Below are 14,517 nucleotides of genomic sequence, written 5' to 3'. Positions count from 1 at the left end.
ATAAACTTTTTTTAAAGATACATAAGCTTTTAACATGTATTCCCAGGTCCATGCTACACTTAAACACAAGTTTAATGTGTAGAGCTGATGTAGTGCACTGTTGCTCTTCTAAACCACATTATGCTACGATTATTCACCAAGAAGCACTATAGGAAAGATCAAGATGTCCAAAACAGTTCTACGCTGAGCCCTGCTCAGCCCTCAAGCGGCGAGAGATCATCCCGGCGGGGACCGGCTGTCCTCTCTTGGAGCAGTATCAGGGTGTCTCAGCTCACCGGAGCATTTTTGAAGGTGCGTTGCGCAAGTTTCCCTTGTAGAAAACTGCTCCCATTGCTACAGTCATGATGCAGGCGAATGCCAGGATGCCCACAGCCACGCCGAGGCCCACAGAGATGTCTGAAGGTTTTTTTGTGCTGATTGTGACATCTGCAAAACAAGAACACATTGACTTAGACTTAGAATTGACTGTAAACTACAAACCAAAGGAGCGAACTACAATACTGATCAAAAGTTTGGTTTTAAAATATAATTACTACCTTTATTCACCAATAAATGAGTAAAAAATGACAATATAGTGTTACAAAAGATTTCACTTTCAAAAAATATTATTATTTTAAACTTTTTATTCTTCAAAGAATCCTGAAATAAAATATATCATTTGTTTCCACAGCACAATTGTTTCAACATTGATATTAATAAGAAATGTGTCTTGAGCACCAAATCATTAAATCAGAATGATTTTTAAAAGATCATGTGCCACTGAAGACTTGAGTAATGACTGCTGGAAATTCATCATTTTTTGAGAAAAAGAAAATCAGAAAGAAATTCTTTGGCTGAATAATAACTTTCAAAAACAACAAAACTAGGATGCAATGTCAAAAACAGTGATAGACAGCATTGCTTACTGATTGTTATTTGTAAATTGATACATAATGCCTCATTGTTTCTGTTTGATCTAGTTCATTTAGATGATTCATCTGAACAAACTGGTTCACTAAATAGAATAAAACTTTCAAAGTGCTACATATGAACATTCTACAAGAGAGTGCTTTATTGTTGCCTTTTTTATTTTTTTATTATTAATTTAGTATTTAGTTAAATTAGTTAACATTGCTACATTCAGTACACTGGACAAATATTGCATGCTTTACATGTGAAACAGTTTAGCTCACCTTCCTCTTTGGTTGCCACCACTGAAACGAAATAAACACAATAAAGTCAGTTTCTCAGAACTGGAATGAAATGTACACAACTCATTCATTCATTTTGTTTTCACGAAGGGGAAGCATTGTACCGTTTTCTGAGCGTATGAGGATGGCTGGTGATGTGACGGTGGTGGTTTCTGTGACTCCATTTGGAGAAGGAGTGGTGGTCAAAGGCACAACGTCTCTCCTTTTCCGGTTGCCACATTTCTGTGGAAAGAGCCATGGTGAGTGGACAATGTCTTGGCCAGTGTTTGTCTCTGGGTAGTTGAACTGTATGCATGTGTTTCTATTTTTGTGTAGACTAAACATTTTCAAATGTCCTCCCAAAAATACCAAAGCCAACCCACCCATCCCAATCCAAAACGTGTTTCTATTTGTATGTATTTACCTTAAATGTACTGCAGGTTGATATTTCACACAGTCTTGTGATGCAGTGCAGATAGTATGTTGATACTGTTTGGTTTTGCTGCTCTGTAAAGCGGAAGGCCGGAAACGAGAACCGAGCAATCTGCATCTCCCCATTGACCAGCATTTTAGTGAACTGATCACTGCTGCATCTGAACAAACAAATAATCAATCAACAAATCATTCTCTCTCATCTTACAAACGTGCAGTTGTATTATGATATGACTATAGTAAGCTTCCCATCATTTTATGGTTAAACTTACGGCACAAAGAGGTTGAAGAAGTTTGAGGTGGTGGGTGTAGTGGAAATGGAAGCGTAGCATCTGTCCAGCAGCACAAAGTACCTGTGAAATACATAATAATAGTCAACTTAAATGCAAAATTTATTCATTTACTGCCATGATGAAACTCATCAGACACAGGTCTTACTGGGAGGTCAAGTTGGTGGCCTCCACTTGCACAAACACATTTGTCCTCAGCTCAATACCGAGGGAAGGCATGATGAGAGGCTCTGTAAAGTTTATGTCCTGAGAAATGAAAAGATGTCCAGATAAATGAATATTTAGCATATGTCTCTAGCTGATCTGATCTATAAATGCACTGAGATTTAGGGACTGACTTTGAAGAGTTTGAGACGCAACGTGCTGATGAAACTGCCATTGTTGTCTTTTACTGCAATCGAGGAGGACGACCTGTGTTAGAAAACAGAACAAGGTTCAAGTTTACCTGAAAAAGCCCACAATCACTCAATGTGGACAACTCCAAAACTAGACGTGTGTATCAGTGTCATTGTATCTCTCTGTTGTGAATATAATCTCATCTTCCTGTCCTTTGGGGACAACAACGTGGATTAACCAATTGGATTTAACATGTTATTAGAGAAAGACACTAGACCAAGAAGCTTACTCCCGAGTGAGTTTTGTTCATTTGTCCTTAGTAAATCTTAGATCTTCGAACTGGTATGCAATAGAATGACAGAAAATGAGCACTTACACATCCACCCGAGTGTTGTTGATCAGGTACTCCAGAGGATAGGCACACGAGTAGTAGTACTTCAGCTCAGCGTTATACGTCACAGTGCCTGTTGTGATGACATTTGATTGTACAGTTCCACTGATGTTGACCATCTCGATGTTGGAGAAGTCAGAGAATACTCCTGTGCCTATACTCCTTATTGTCTGTGGAGAAAAGTTAGGTAATGTATTGTATTTAAAGCCATTAAAACAGATTGACCCTTTAGTTTTGACTAGGATTGAGGATTTTTTTGGTATCACTTTACTTTGATTTATAGCCATTACTCACGACAAAGTTGCTGCCACAGGCATTGGTTGAGTTGATTGGGAACCTGAATCGGGCCATGGGAGGTAAGACAGAGGTATCGAGGGTCGCCCTGCAGTCTGGGTTATTCTTGACGTTGTTGAGGATTAACTCTGATTCGTTGTAGCCAGTGTACATGACAGGACAGAATTTGATAGCAACATTTATGTACTCCGTTCCACATTCTACAGAGATGTCTGTGTACTCTGTGGTGACAAGAACGACAGGATTAGTTATGCAAAAACCAGTATGAAGTCTTACTTGAGGCAAACAACAACACTGAATCGAAGAAAAGTTTTGTTAATCAAATTGGACAGAATTAGAATCTTGAAAACACCTGTTAACATACATCAAAATAAGCCAATTCAAGTGATTCTGATATTGTTATGATGTAGACCTGTGTTATTCAGTCAGGAATGAAAACTATACCTGGACGTCTGTATTCTGATCCGCAGTCACTAAGCACTAACTGGAGACTTTTGTCTAAATTTGTAGCTAAAAGTAAGAGGGAGATGTTGAGCAGAATATCTTTCCTGGTGTTTGCGGAACGGGAACCTGTTCATGGAAGAAAATACACCGTATTCAAAAATCAGTCAGTCACCACTGGTGCATCCCAGGTGCTCAGTACATATCCCACAGTTACTCGTCCTAGGACACGTACAAACCTTGGATCATGCTTGCGGTTGGTCTGGGTATCCTCTGCCTGTGAGATCTTGTGAACTGTGGAGTCCTTTTATAGAGCACTTTCTTTTGTGGGAACGGGAATAAAATAAGGTCATAGAGGTTTGGTGTATCTACTGTTTGGGACCAGACCTTTTATGAATAAAGTCCCGTAGTTGACCGCCTGAAGGCATTTGCTGAAACTCAACACAACATGGGCTTTCAAAGAAATGGCCTTTTTTTTTTTTTGTCTACTTACTTAAACACGGATACCCTTGGCATCTTAATACAAGACCTCAAGGAGTAAGTGTCGTGCCTCCAGGGAGCAGAGACAATACAGCAATGGCTCTTTTCACCCTAGTTTGACACTGTACGAAATGTCAGGGATCATTATGTTGCTCCAAAGGTATTCCTAGCAACGCAGTAAATAAGGATGACAATACAAACACACATAATTCACCAAAGGGAGTCTTATGCATTTGCCTGTTTTGATGGAAAAACCTGATGGGGTAGGCAGCTGAGTAGCCTACATATTTTTTGGTTTTGTTTATTTCGGTTTGGGTTTTTTATGGATTGTCAGTCTCCATGGTTAAATTGTGTTCTTTGGACAAGGTGTTTCCCAAACCATATGACTGTTTTAGCCATTTTTGTCTAAGTTCTTAAAAATGCAAAAGATCTATCTATCTATCTATCTATCTATCTATCTATCTATCTATCTATCTATCTATCTATCTATCTATCTATCTATCTATCTATCATAAAATGTGTGTTTTGTTTTTTTGTCAGTTAGTTTTTCATAAAGGTATGTTGACAAAACTGTTGCAACAAGTTACATAAGAATATGGTAAACTAGAAAATTAATTCTGTCTGTGTTTCATAAATTAAGCCCACTGGGCATTATTGGATAACCAAATAAATGGATCAGAAATCAGACAACATGATTACAAGGGTGAGTAAAGGATTCATTAAGCACACCAAAGTGCACTCCTGGGCTTTGTTTTGACTATCATCTCTTCACAGTAATATCTAAATCCAGTCTTGAGTCACTTACTGTGTGTAGTTTGGTTGATAGCTTGACGCCCGAAAAAATATACAAATATATATAATACCAGATATTCCCAATTAGTGCTTATTTAGTCACTTTACTGTACACCAACCATACTCATCCCTGCTTTATTGAAAGTCTGGTTTCTCATTATACATTTTCAGTCAAGTTAGAGTTTTCTGATCACATAAACTGTGCCTCTTTCTTTAAACAGTTTTTTGAGTAAACTAATGCTGTTATCACATATATCAAGAGGTCCAAAAACAGGGCACGTTTGATTGAAGGGCAGCTATTGAGTGTGAACACTGTTAAGTGGTGTGAAAAGGTCAATGGATTACTCTGTAATGAGAGGGCTTTGCTTTAAGCTGCAAACGAATCACTTTGTTTTAGCATTTTTCTTTACATTCTCAGTGCGAAGAGCCACAGATCCTGATAAATCTCAGGTGAATCCGTGGGGAATCACAGAAGGGTTTAATAAAGCTTAAAGGGGTAGTTCACCCAAAAAGAAATGTTATGATAATCTGCTTACCCCCAGGGCATCCAAGATGTAAGTGTCTTTGTTTCTTCAGTAGAACACAAACTGAGACATTCAACTCAAACTGTTGTCATATAATGCAATGGATAGGAATCACGGCTAAAACATGCAAAAAAAAAAAAAAAAAATACACAAGACACTGAACAGTATTTATATCCTTTTTTTTCATTTTTTTTTTTACCTCTGATGCACTAAAACTGTCTGAACTATACTGCGTGCCTCTACACAGCCTGCACTTGAGGCATCTTCTTTTTCTTGTTGCTTTACCATGGATCGCAGACTTATAAGTACATTACCGCCACCTATGGCCCTGTCCCATATTGTACCCTAAACCCTAGTGATCTTCCTCTGATTCTGCACATTTGTGACGTAATGTTGCTTTGACTGTCGGGAAGCAGTCTGCTGCGGAGTTTTCCCCAGTGCAGGCTCGGCAGAAGTGAGGATCGAGGGCGTATAACGGCCGAAAAAGTGGCACTCGCGAGCACCCTTCTGAACACTAAAATGACAAATGGGACATCTTGCGGTCTCGTGGACTTAACGGACACACGGAACGGTGGCACATGAAGTGTTCCATTTGGGACAAGGCCTACCTCTCAATTGGACCATTGACACTCTATCGACAATCTCAATCAAGAGTGTAAATGGTCCGTTTGAGAGATAGGTAGCAGTAATCAAGGTAATCACAGTAATCGAGGGTGCGAAAGTACATTTCAGACAGTTCAGGCATTTTAGTATCAGCATATTTGAATTTTGAAGGATTATATTACATATAATAAAAAAAAAATTATATATATATATATATATATATATATATATATATATATATATATATATATATACTGTATAATAAAACATGTAACAAAGATAAAACAAAATTTATCTAAATTTAATTTATATAATTTATTTTCCATTCAACTAATGCTTTCAACACCGTTCTGTCATTTGGATTCAGATTAGCACTTTATGTGTCAAAGTTTGGCCTTGTATGATTTGGGAATTGTGCTCTCAGGTTACTTCCATATCAAAAGAACTAATATATTCTATGCTGACACTCAACCCTTCTTTATGGCAGATGAGGAGATTTCCAGGAAGTTCATGTCAAGAACAAAGGTGTATTTTTATTTAAGAGGGTTATAGTCATATGTCACTATGGAAACCATCCAGCTTTGAAATCAATACAATATATTATACTCTTACATAAAAGCACACTGACAGTAATATGGTACAGTAATGGTTTTAGAAGGAAATGTCATTATGTTTTGATATATGCTGTGGTACCTGAATGATTGCCATGGTACTGATAATATATATCTTGTTTTCTTAGAGTTCAGCTCATCTCAGGAGAGGAGGAATTATCCTCTGATGGATTGTTTGTTTTTCATATCCAGAGAGGACATTATGTGACCCAGAATTCTTCAGATTAAATTGAGCCATTCATTTATTCTGCCACAATCCCATTAATATTTGTCACTGATGTCACAGTGAATAAGCCTGGAAGTCTTCAAAGGTCTGATATGGATACATGCTCTTTGTTTAGCTGGAGTCATGGTGATTACTAAGATTGTGAAGAGCTTTAAAAGCTTTCTTCAACAAAACAATAATGGATTGTGATCCCTGTGTGTTTTGTAATTACTACAGGAAAATCTGCAAATAAGATATTCAGACACACAACTGAATTTATTTTATTGTTAAAAATGAGGAAAGAAAAATCTACAAAGTAACACAAGTGTGGGTTTGGAGGACAATATCATGGTTTGTTAAATTTAATTAAATTATCTTGGACATAAATTCCATTCAAATATATTTAATAAAAATATAAAAAATAGCTAACACTGAATATTAGAGTATGTGAAACTAACTGCTAAGACTTATTACTGTTCATTAGATATCACTTAGACACATAAATTCTAATGAGTATAAAACAAATACAATTAATTAAAACTAAAAATATCTTAAATAGTCTTTTCTTCCACCTCAATCACATAGCATAGTGATCTAGGTTACTGGCTGACTTAATTAAATTTGTTCCCTATGGTCTCTTTCTCAGCTCTTGTAACTCAAACGAATTATTCTAGAGAGTAATGTACTTGGAATCACTGGTGTCTCATGATCCTTTGTGCTGAATAAACTCCTCACTTTCCATCCTGTAGCCTCTAATATTCTCACTGAACTAGAAATATGTGTTGGGCAGGTCTATAAGATACCTTTGCTAATGTTCTTCATGTAACTGATCTTAAACCCTGTAATAAAGCAAGGGGCTGAGGTATTAACTTTAAGTTATGCTGAACCAGCAGATCTGGATCAACTGACATTTACAATTAAATACAAGTTTTAAAAAAACAGTTTGCTCCTCTGTTGATCAGTTAATGTCCAAGTGCAATTAAATAAGTTTGTAAAAAACACTATTTATGTTTGTGTTACACTGTGTAACTACGATCACTTTCAATATATTCTTTTGGAGGTTTAGACAGAAACAAACCGTGGTGCTGTCATGTAGTGGTGGACCAGTCACATCTTAAAGTATGAAATAAACAGAGGGATAGTTAATCTAAAAATTAAGCTTCTGGCGATTATAAACCTGTATGAATTTCTTTCCTTCGTTGTACTTAAAATAATATATTTTTTAATGTATTTCATCTGTTGTTTTCGCGTACAATGAAATTCAGTGGGGTCCAAAATAATACCATTGCACCCCATTGACTTTCATTTTAACGATAAAAGACACTAGAAACATTTTGAAAACATCTTCTTAGTTCCACAGAAGAAAGAAAATCATACAAGTTAGGAATGACGTGAAAAATGGAAACTATCCCTTTAAAGCCAGAAATATACTTTACACAAGTACATGAATGCAGACATGAGAACTTGGCCATTAAACCAGATGTGTTCAGCTAAGTTTCTATCAACACGACTTTAACTAGCTTGCTTACCAAGACTGCGGTTAAACTGTCACTCCGCCATGACAGTAATTGACCTGAAGAAGAAATCTTAACATAAAAGCATATAGCTCCACTTACAGCAATGATGAGAAAAAGCATTTGCGTTGCACAATTTATTGTATTTGGAAGCGTCTGCCTTCATGTACATGAATAGAGCATGTTCGGGCCTAAAAGGGCACTTGAAATGTTTTTGTTTATGTTGAGTCAGTCTTCTGGTACTTATACTGACACCTAGTGGTGTGGATGCAGATTTAGGGGAAATCAAATTTTTTCAGTTTTAGAAATGCATTATCAGCCGTGACTAACTTAATTCATTAGCAAAATCTTACAATAACAAGAAACCTTACAGAGATGAAGTCAGTATTATTCAGCTGGTCATGTGATCTCAACATGGCAGCCCCCAGATTTGTTTGTCAACCAGTATGACTAAGAATCTCATGTGAGTGTACATGATTTTGTCAAAATGACATTTCTTTATCTGTAAAACATTTTAATGAGGAAAGAAATGACTGAGTGCATCTTTTAATGGCGTTATTCCTGATTATCCTGTGTGTGTGTGTGTGTGTGTGTGTGTGTGTGTGTGAGAGAGAGAGAGAGAGAGAGAGAGAGAATAATTTCCAATCAGAATTCTGCCTTATGGTTCAGGATTGTGTCTAGGACACTGATGATGAGAGTATCTGCATTGATGCTTTGTGACCAAAAATAGGCAGCTGTATTTAGCTAAAGGCTGTGTAGAGTGATATTATGATATTATTTCCCTGTACTGTATGACTGTGTGTAACCTGAAGAGCTCCTCACACAGGTATTGTTGTATTGTTTAGCTGACTGAAAAAACATGTGTGTGTTTAACTGAACGTTGGGTTGTGAGTTCCTGATAGAGGTGTTGGTGGCGTATATTTCCCTCTTAGCAGTGACATAGACAGGATGAAGAAACACGTGCTCATAACGGCGAGGATCGCACTGGCAGAAATCAAGGCACTCGTCGCTGAATTCATTTTGAATGGAGGGCTGTTTAACTGTGCTGAAAGACACACATACACAGAGTGTTAGGAAGACTTCTTACAATATGTAACCCACCATTCAAACTCTATCGCACACCCTTTCTTTCCATCGTCTAGTTCATTTCTTGATAACACCACCTGCTTCTACCCTCTATTAACTTCTCTCTGTCAGAAACCCTCCGACTCATCGTTATTTTGGTCACGGTTTTAAGCAGCTACATCCTTTGAGGGAAAAAAAAATCCTTTATATTTTCTGGGAGGAAGTAAAGCATGCTTTTATCCTTCATCAGAAAAACTACAGTTCTGGGAAAGAAGGATTTAGCTTCCTTTTAAAAGGCCTAAAGTGGAGGACAAAGGAAGGCTTACCTAGTTGGGAATTATTGCTGGGAGTTTCATCTGTGGACAGACAGAGATTGTTTTAGTGAAATGAGCACACGTATTGCCTTGAAAGGTTCAATCATGTCTCATATACATAACAGGCATAATTTGAAAATTGGAAATTAGTGTTGTTGAAATCATGCACTACAAGTTGTGCTACATAAACACTACATTACAGTTCATATCGTACCAATTCGGGTGATGATGGGCCCAGCCGTCATGACTGCATTGTCAGAAGCCCCGGCAGTTCTTTCCGGCACATTCCTTTTCTTCCTCTTACCACAGATCTGTCAGGATGATAATATTTGTATTTGAGTAATAAACACAGTTTCAGCTTGAAGTTGATTTGTTTTTGATAACCAGTCAATATGTTTTTCAAAAATTTAAGTGTTTTCCGTGTAAATTAAAAAGTGTTGTTCCTATATTTTTCTCTATGAAAACTAAAAATACCATAAATAGATAAAATGATTTTATAAATAAAAATACAATTTTCATGATTTCCTCAAAAATACTGAGCAGCACAAAACTGATAAGAATAATAAATATTTTTGAGCATCAAATCATCTGATTAGAAAAACTTCTGAAGGATCGTGTGACACAGAAGACACCGAAAAATTCACTTTGCCATCATAGGAGTAAATTATGCACACACACACACACACACACACACACACACACACATATATATATATATATATATATATATATATATATATATATATATTATATAGGCAATTATATATTGCCTATATAATTCACAATATTATTGTTTTACTGTATTTAGACAGTATTTAGACACTGTATTTTCACTGGATTTAAACAAATAAATGGTAAGCATAAGATTACAAAAAATAAAATTGAAAAATTGAAACTTTATTAATAAATAACCTTCCCTGGTAGTAGAAGTAGTAGTACTTATAATAATGATAATAATAAATTGCATCAGTTAAAAAATATTGTCACAGTGTAAAATCATTTTATTTGAGAAAAATATATTATCTTATTTCTTTCCTAGGATTTTAGGATGAAGTATGACCTAAACATGTTGATGGCTTTCACTATGGTTTCACTATGGTTTCACTATTTCAAACAGCCATCCTTACAGGAAAGAGCAGGGGACAGTCATCAGAGCGACACAGCTTGGTCACGCAGTGCAGAAAGACAGTGGACATTTTCTGGTTCTTGTGCTTGACAAAGCGAAACACCTCGAAAGAGAAGCGGCCCATCTGGCTCTTCCCATTCTCAAACACTGTTGTCTGCTGGTCCTTATCACATCTGCTGAAACACAGACAAGATGCACTTAGCATTCAGCCTCAGTTCTGGTTATATACCACATGCAAGCAAATCTTCATATCTGCAGAAAACATGGAGTTACCCAAAGAAAAGGTCATATCGGAGCCCATCATTAGGATTCCCAGATGGAGTTGTGTAACAATAGTCCATCAGAACATTCCACCTGTGGGGAGTAATATGCGTGAATAAGTTACTGAAATGCGGGAGACTGGATACAAAATGGCCCTATAGGAGCGAGCCACTGTTATTTCTTAAGTCATGTGTCTTGTCTCTAGTCAAGGCCCATAATAATCTTTGCCATCCACTTTAGTGGCGCCCATTGCTGACCTTAAACAAGGCCGGCATTGAGTCACGCAGCATTCTTCCTTTAATGGGCTAAACCAGTTTTGTATTTATCAGATATAAGAGAGGAGGTCATTTAGAGTGCTTTAACAAAGCATTGACACAGTCCAAAGACCATGTGTCTGTCTCAATTTACATTTGACCTCCATCAGATTTCATGGTTAATTAACCATTTAGACCGTTTCAGTTTCATATCTGCATTATGTCTTGCATTTGGGCCTCCTTGCGAGATACTTTTCCAAGATATGTTTGTGTATATGTAGTTTACCTCCTGTCTAGGTTGGTGGCTTTTACTGCAGCAAACACTCGCGTCTTCAGAGTAAGTCCAGATACTGGGATGGCAAGATGATGGACGTATGAGGAATCCTTAAATATTGAACACCACAGATAAGGATTCCACACACATGTGCTCAAAAAAACTATTTGCTTAAAATATATTTTTTATATCTTATATTTATAAAAAAAAATCTAATGATTTACACACACAAAATAAAGTTATTAAATATATTCTTATTTTAAATGCATTCTTATAAGTATAGCAAAATAACATTATATATAGACTATAAAATATATATATATAAATATATATATATATATATATATATATATATATATATATATATATATAATAAGAATTAATAATAAAACTTAAGAAGAAAGAAAAAAAAAGAAAAATTGTCTATTTATATAGAACTAAACAAATACTTAATTAGAAACGGTGCTGATGTTCTACATATACTCACGTTGTATAGAAGTAAATTCAGCGTGCTCACAAACGTGCCATTGCTGTCCTTCACTGATATCGCTGCAGCCGACCTGCGAACAAAAGAAGCTATTAAAACATGATAAATATATTTTTCAGGCCAATTAACGTCTGAAAGGAAAACTTGTGTAATAGTTTTTCCTGATTTACTATCTGATGTCCTTGTAATCAGCCGTGCATTAGGATTTACAACATATTCGTTGTGCATACTAATTTAATTATGCCTCACAATTTAGCTTGTTAAATCTTAACAATAAGTGCTAAACATTTTACAACAGACCATTTGGGACTGTTTTATCTTCCATAGAAATACTGTGAAAAATTTAGCATGAATTAAAAAAGGGCACAATAATGCATTGGATTGAAATGCAATGCAATATAACAGTGATGAAGTCGACTTACGAAGCAAGCTGTGTGTTGTTGACCAGGTATTCCAGAGGGTAACTACAACTGAACTTGTAAAGAAGTCCAGGTAGGTAGCTGATGACCGTCGGGGGATCCGGAGTGTCAATGTATCCTGCTATATTCCCAATTTGGACCAAGGAGAGATTCCCATAGGCGTTGGGCCCCTGAGCCGTGGAGACCTACAGACACAAAGGAACTAAGGTGGTATTGCTCTTCCTAAAACTAATGTACCTTCACCTCTCTAATCTTCAGCTCTTTTATCAATGCCGTATCTCTGCTGTCATCCAGCCGAAGCTAAATCCACCTCACCTGCAGATGTTCTTCATTTATTACAGGCAAATTGTCATACTGAGTATACTGTCTCTTCAAACTCAAGCTGTAGTTTAGCATTTACTGTAACAAATGTGTTTTTCTTACTAACGACCGGACCTGAAATTAAAGTTCTGGGCCATTTGAGGGCTAATGTAAGTAAATTATTCTGTCATGGGTCAGTGCCCTCTATGCAGGCCCTTAAAAATGGCGAAAACCGGTTTCTTACCACAAGTGAGTTTCCGCAAGCCTCCAGCGTGCTGAGACTGATGCTGAACAGCACGACTGTTGGGAACGTGTTGTTGTTGATGAACCCTCGGCAGTGGGCATCGCTGTGATGCCCGTTCAGCGCCAGGTCAGTGTCGGTGTAGCCAGAAAAAAGCACCGGACAAAAATTAATCTTCAGCGTTATGGTTTGCACTCCACAATACACGCTGATGTCCCGCTCGGCTGTTGAGAGGGAATAATATATCATTAATTACACGTCATTGATTAAATGCTCGCCCAAAAATGCAAGTGCTCATTCACCGGGGAAGCGGCTGTGGAAGTTGGCATCACAGTTGAACCCATTGAATTGCGCATCCACTATGAACGTCTTCCATGCAAGCAAAAGAATCACACACAAACGTTCCATTTCAGTGCCTGAGGGAGACAATGTATGAGCAATTTCCTTGGATTCATCAGAAATGCTTCTTTTTCTGAAACGAGAGAAGAAATGCATGATTACACTCACTTAAAAAGATAATTCCGCTCTATTGTTCTGTAATCATGCGATTAAGTCGGAAGAAAAAGACAGAAAAGGAGAAATGCGATACTTTTGTTGGTGCTTCTGTTAAATTTGAAACTAGTATTGAGCATAAATTGATCTGAAGTGCCATTAAGTCTGTGATCAAAGCATCCTCCATTTATATATTGAAAAAGCTACAAATCTATCCAATCCGTTCACTTCCTGTAGGTATTTGTAAGTATGATGCTTTTACACAGAGTTCTGCATGCTGTACGCTAAACTCGTCCTCTCTTGCCCTCCGTCTGCTCTAATATCCCTAGCTCCATTTCAGAAGACTCACCTGTTTCCCTGGCAGCTGTTGAATCAGCGGTACTCCATCTGTTCTCTGCTGCGACGCAAGACTGACTGGATCGCCCAGCATCCCGGCAAAACCACTAGGAACACGGCCTTGCTCGGAGGAAAAAAATGTAGCATAAGAGATTCATTATTTGGACGCGTCGGCAGCAACAGAGCTGTCTGGGGGAACATGGGAAAGTCCACCAAAAGTGAATGTGTTATACAAATCCTTTCACGGGCCCAGAAACATGAGCAGGTTTTGAAGTTTCCCACTCATATCCTTTCTGCTTGATCTTGCTTTGTCAGCGCTCACAAGTGGCCCCACGCCGCATGTGGTCTGCGAGGGGGGAATTATCTTTTCATCGGCTCCTGGACTGGGCTTGTCACTGACTGAGCTGGCCTTTCTGTGTGCCAGGACGGTCTGGGTCGGGACCAGGATTGTCTGGACGCTTTAGATGCTTTGTTTGGCCCGGCTCAGTCAGCACATCCCCAGCCGCCTCCCATGATGGTATCCCACCTGTCTGGCCGTGACCCCCCTTTCCGATTGCCGCTCTTGGCTGTGCAACACCTCCTTGTGATTATCAGCTAAAGTACATGAGAATCTACATTACAAAAACGGTTTCATCTGTGAATAAATCTCTATTATCGCCATACTTCTAGTGATGGATGCTTGTTTAAACCTCTCCAAATTCATAGCAGACTAATATTTCATCAAATTAGCTGCCATTTGTACATCATTATTTTTAAAATGTCTTTAATCTGCACGATTAATTGCCTTAGAAATGTCTCCATGGTCCATCCTTGCAGCAAAAGGGGAAATTTGAATGATTTCATTTTCCGTTCTTACCTGATTAATC

The 14,517-nt window shown here is 37.6% G+C and overlaps 2 protein-coding genes across 2 annotated transcripts; both read right to left on the bottom strand.

The window, feature by feature from the left end:
• Positions 1-271: 271 nt before the first annotated feature.
• LOC128020647 (zona pellucida-like domain-containing protein 1) lies at positions 272-2,737 on the bottom strand. The gene is made up of 8 exons (XM_052607260.1): positions 2,604-2,737; positions 2,230-2,302; positions 2,040-2,137; positions 1,874-1,954; positions 1,594-1,762; positions 1,295-1,412; positions 1,173-1,193; positions 272-426 (listed from the first exon to the last, which is right to left on the bottom strand). Exons 1-8 carry the CDS (start codon positions 2,735-2,737, stop codon positions 272-274), a joined length of 849 nt encoding a protein of 282 aa, XP_052463220.1.
• A 5,439-nt stretch (positions 2,738-8,176) lies between these two features.
• LOC128021676 (zona pellucida-like domain-containing protein 1) lies at positions 8,177-13,422 on the bottom strand. The gene is made up of 10 exons (XM_052608989.1): positions 13,126-13,422; positions 12,827-13,047; positions 12,286-12,467; positions 11,864-11,936; positions 11,389-11,486; positions 10,861-10,941; positions 10,589-10,760; positions 9,676-9,772; positions 9,460-9,503; positions 8,177-9,122 (listed from the first exon to the last, which is right to left on the bottom strand). Exons 1-10 carry the CDS (start codon positions 13,316-13,318, stop codon positions 8,952-8,954), a joined length of 1,332 nt encoding a protein of 443 aa, XP_052464949.1. The 5' UTR covers positions 13,319-13,422; the 3' UTR covers positions 8,177-8,951.
• Between the last annotated feature and the right edge of the window lie 1,095 nt (positions 13,423-14,517).

This window comes from Carassius gibelio, chromosome A10, assembly GCF_023724105.1.
Source record: "Carassius gibelio isolate Cgi1373 ecotype wild population from Czech Republic chromosome A10, carGib1.2-hapl.c, whole genome shotgun sequence".
NCBI lineage: Eukaryota > Metazoa > Chordata > Actinopteri > Cypriniformes > Cyprinidae > Carassius > Carassius gibelio.
Note: the sequence above shows the minus strand (reverse complement) of the source record. Positions and strands in the feature narration are given on the sequence as shown.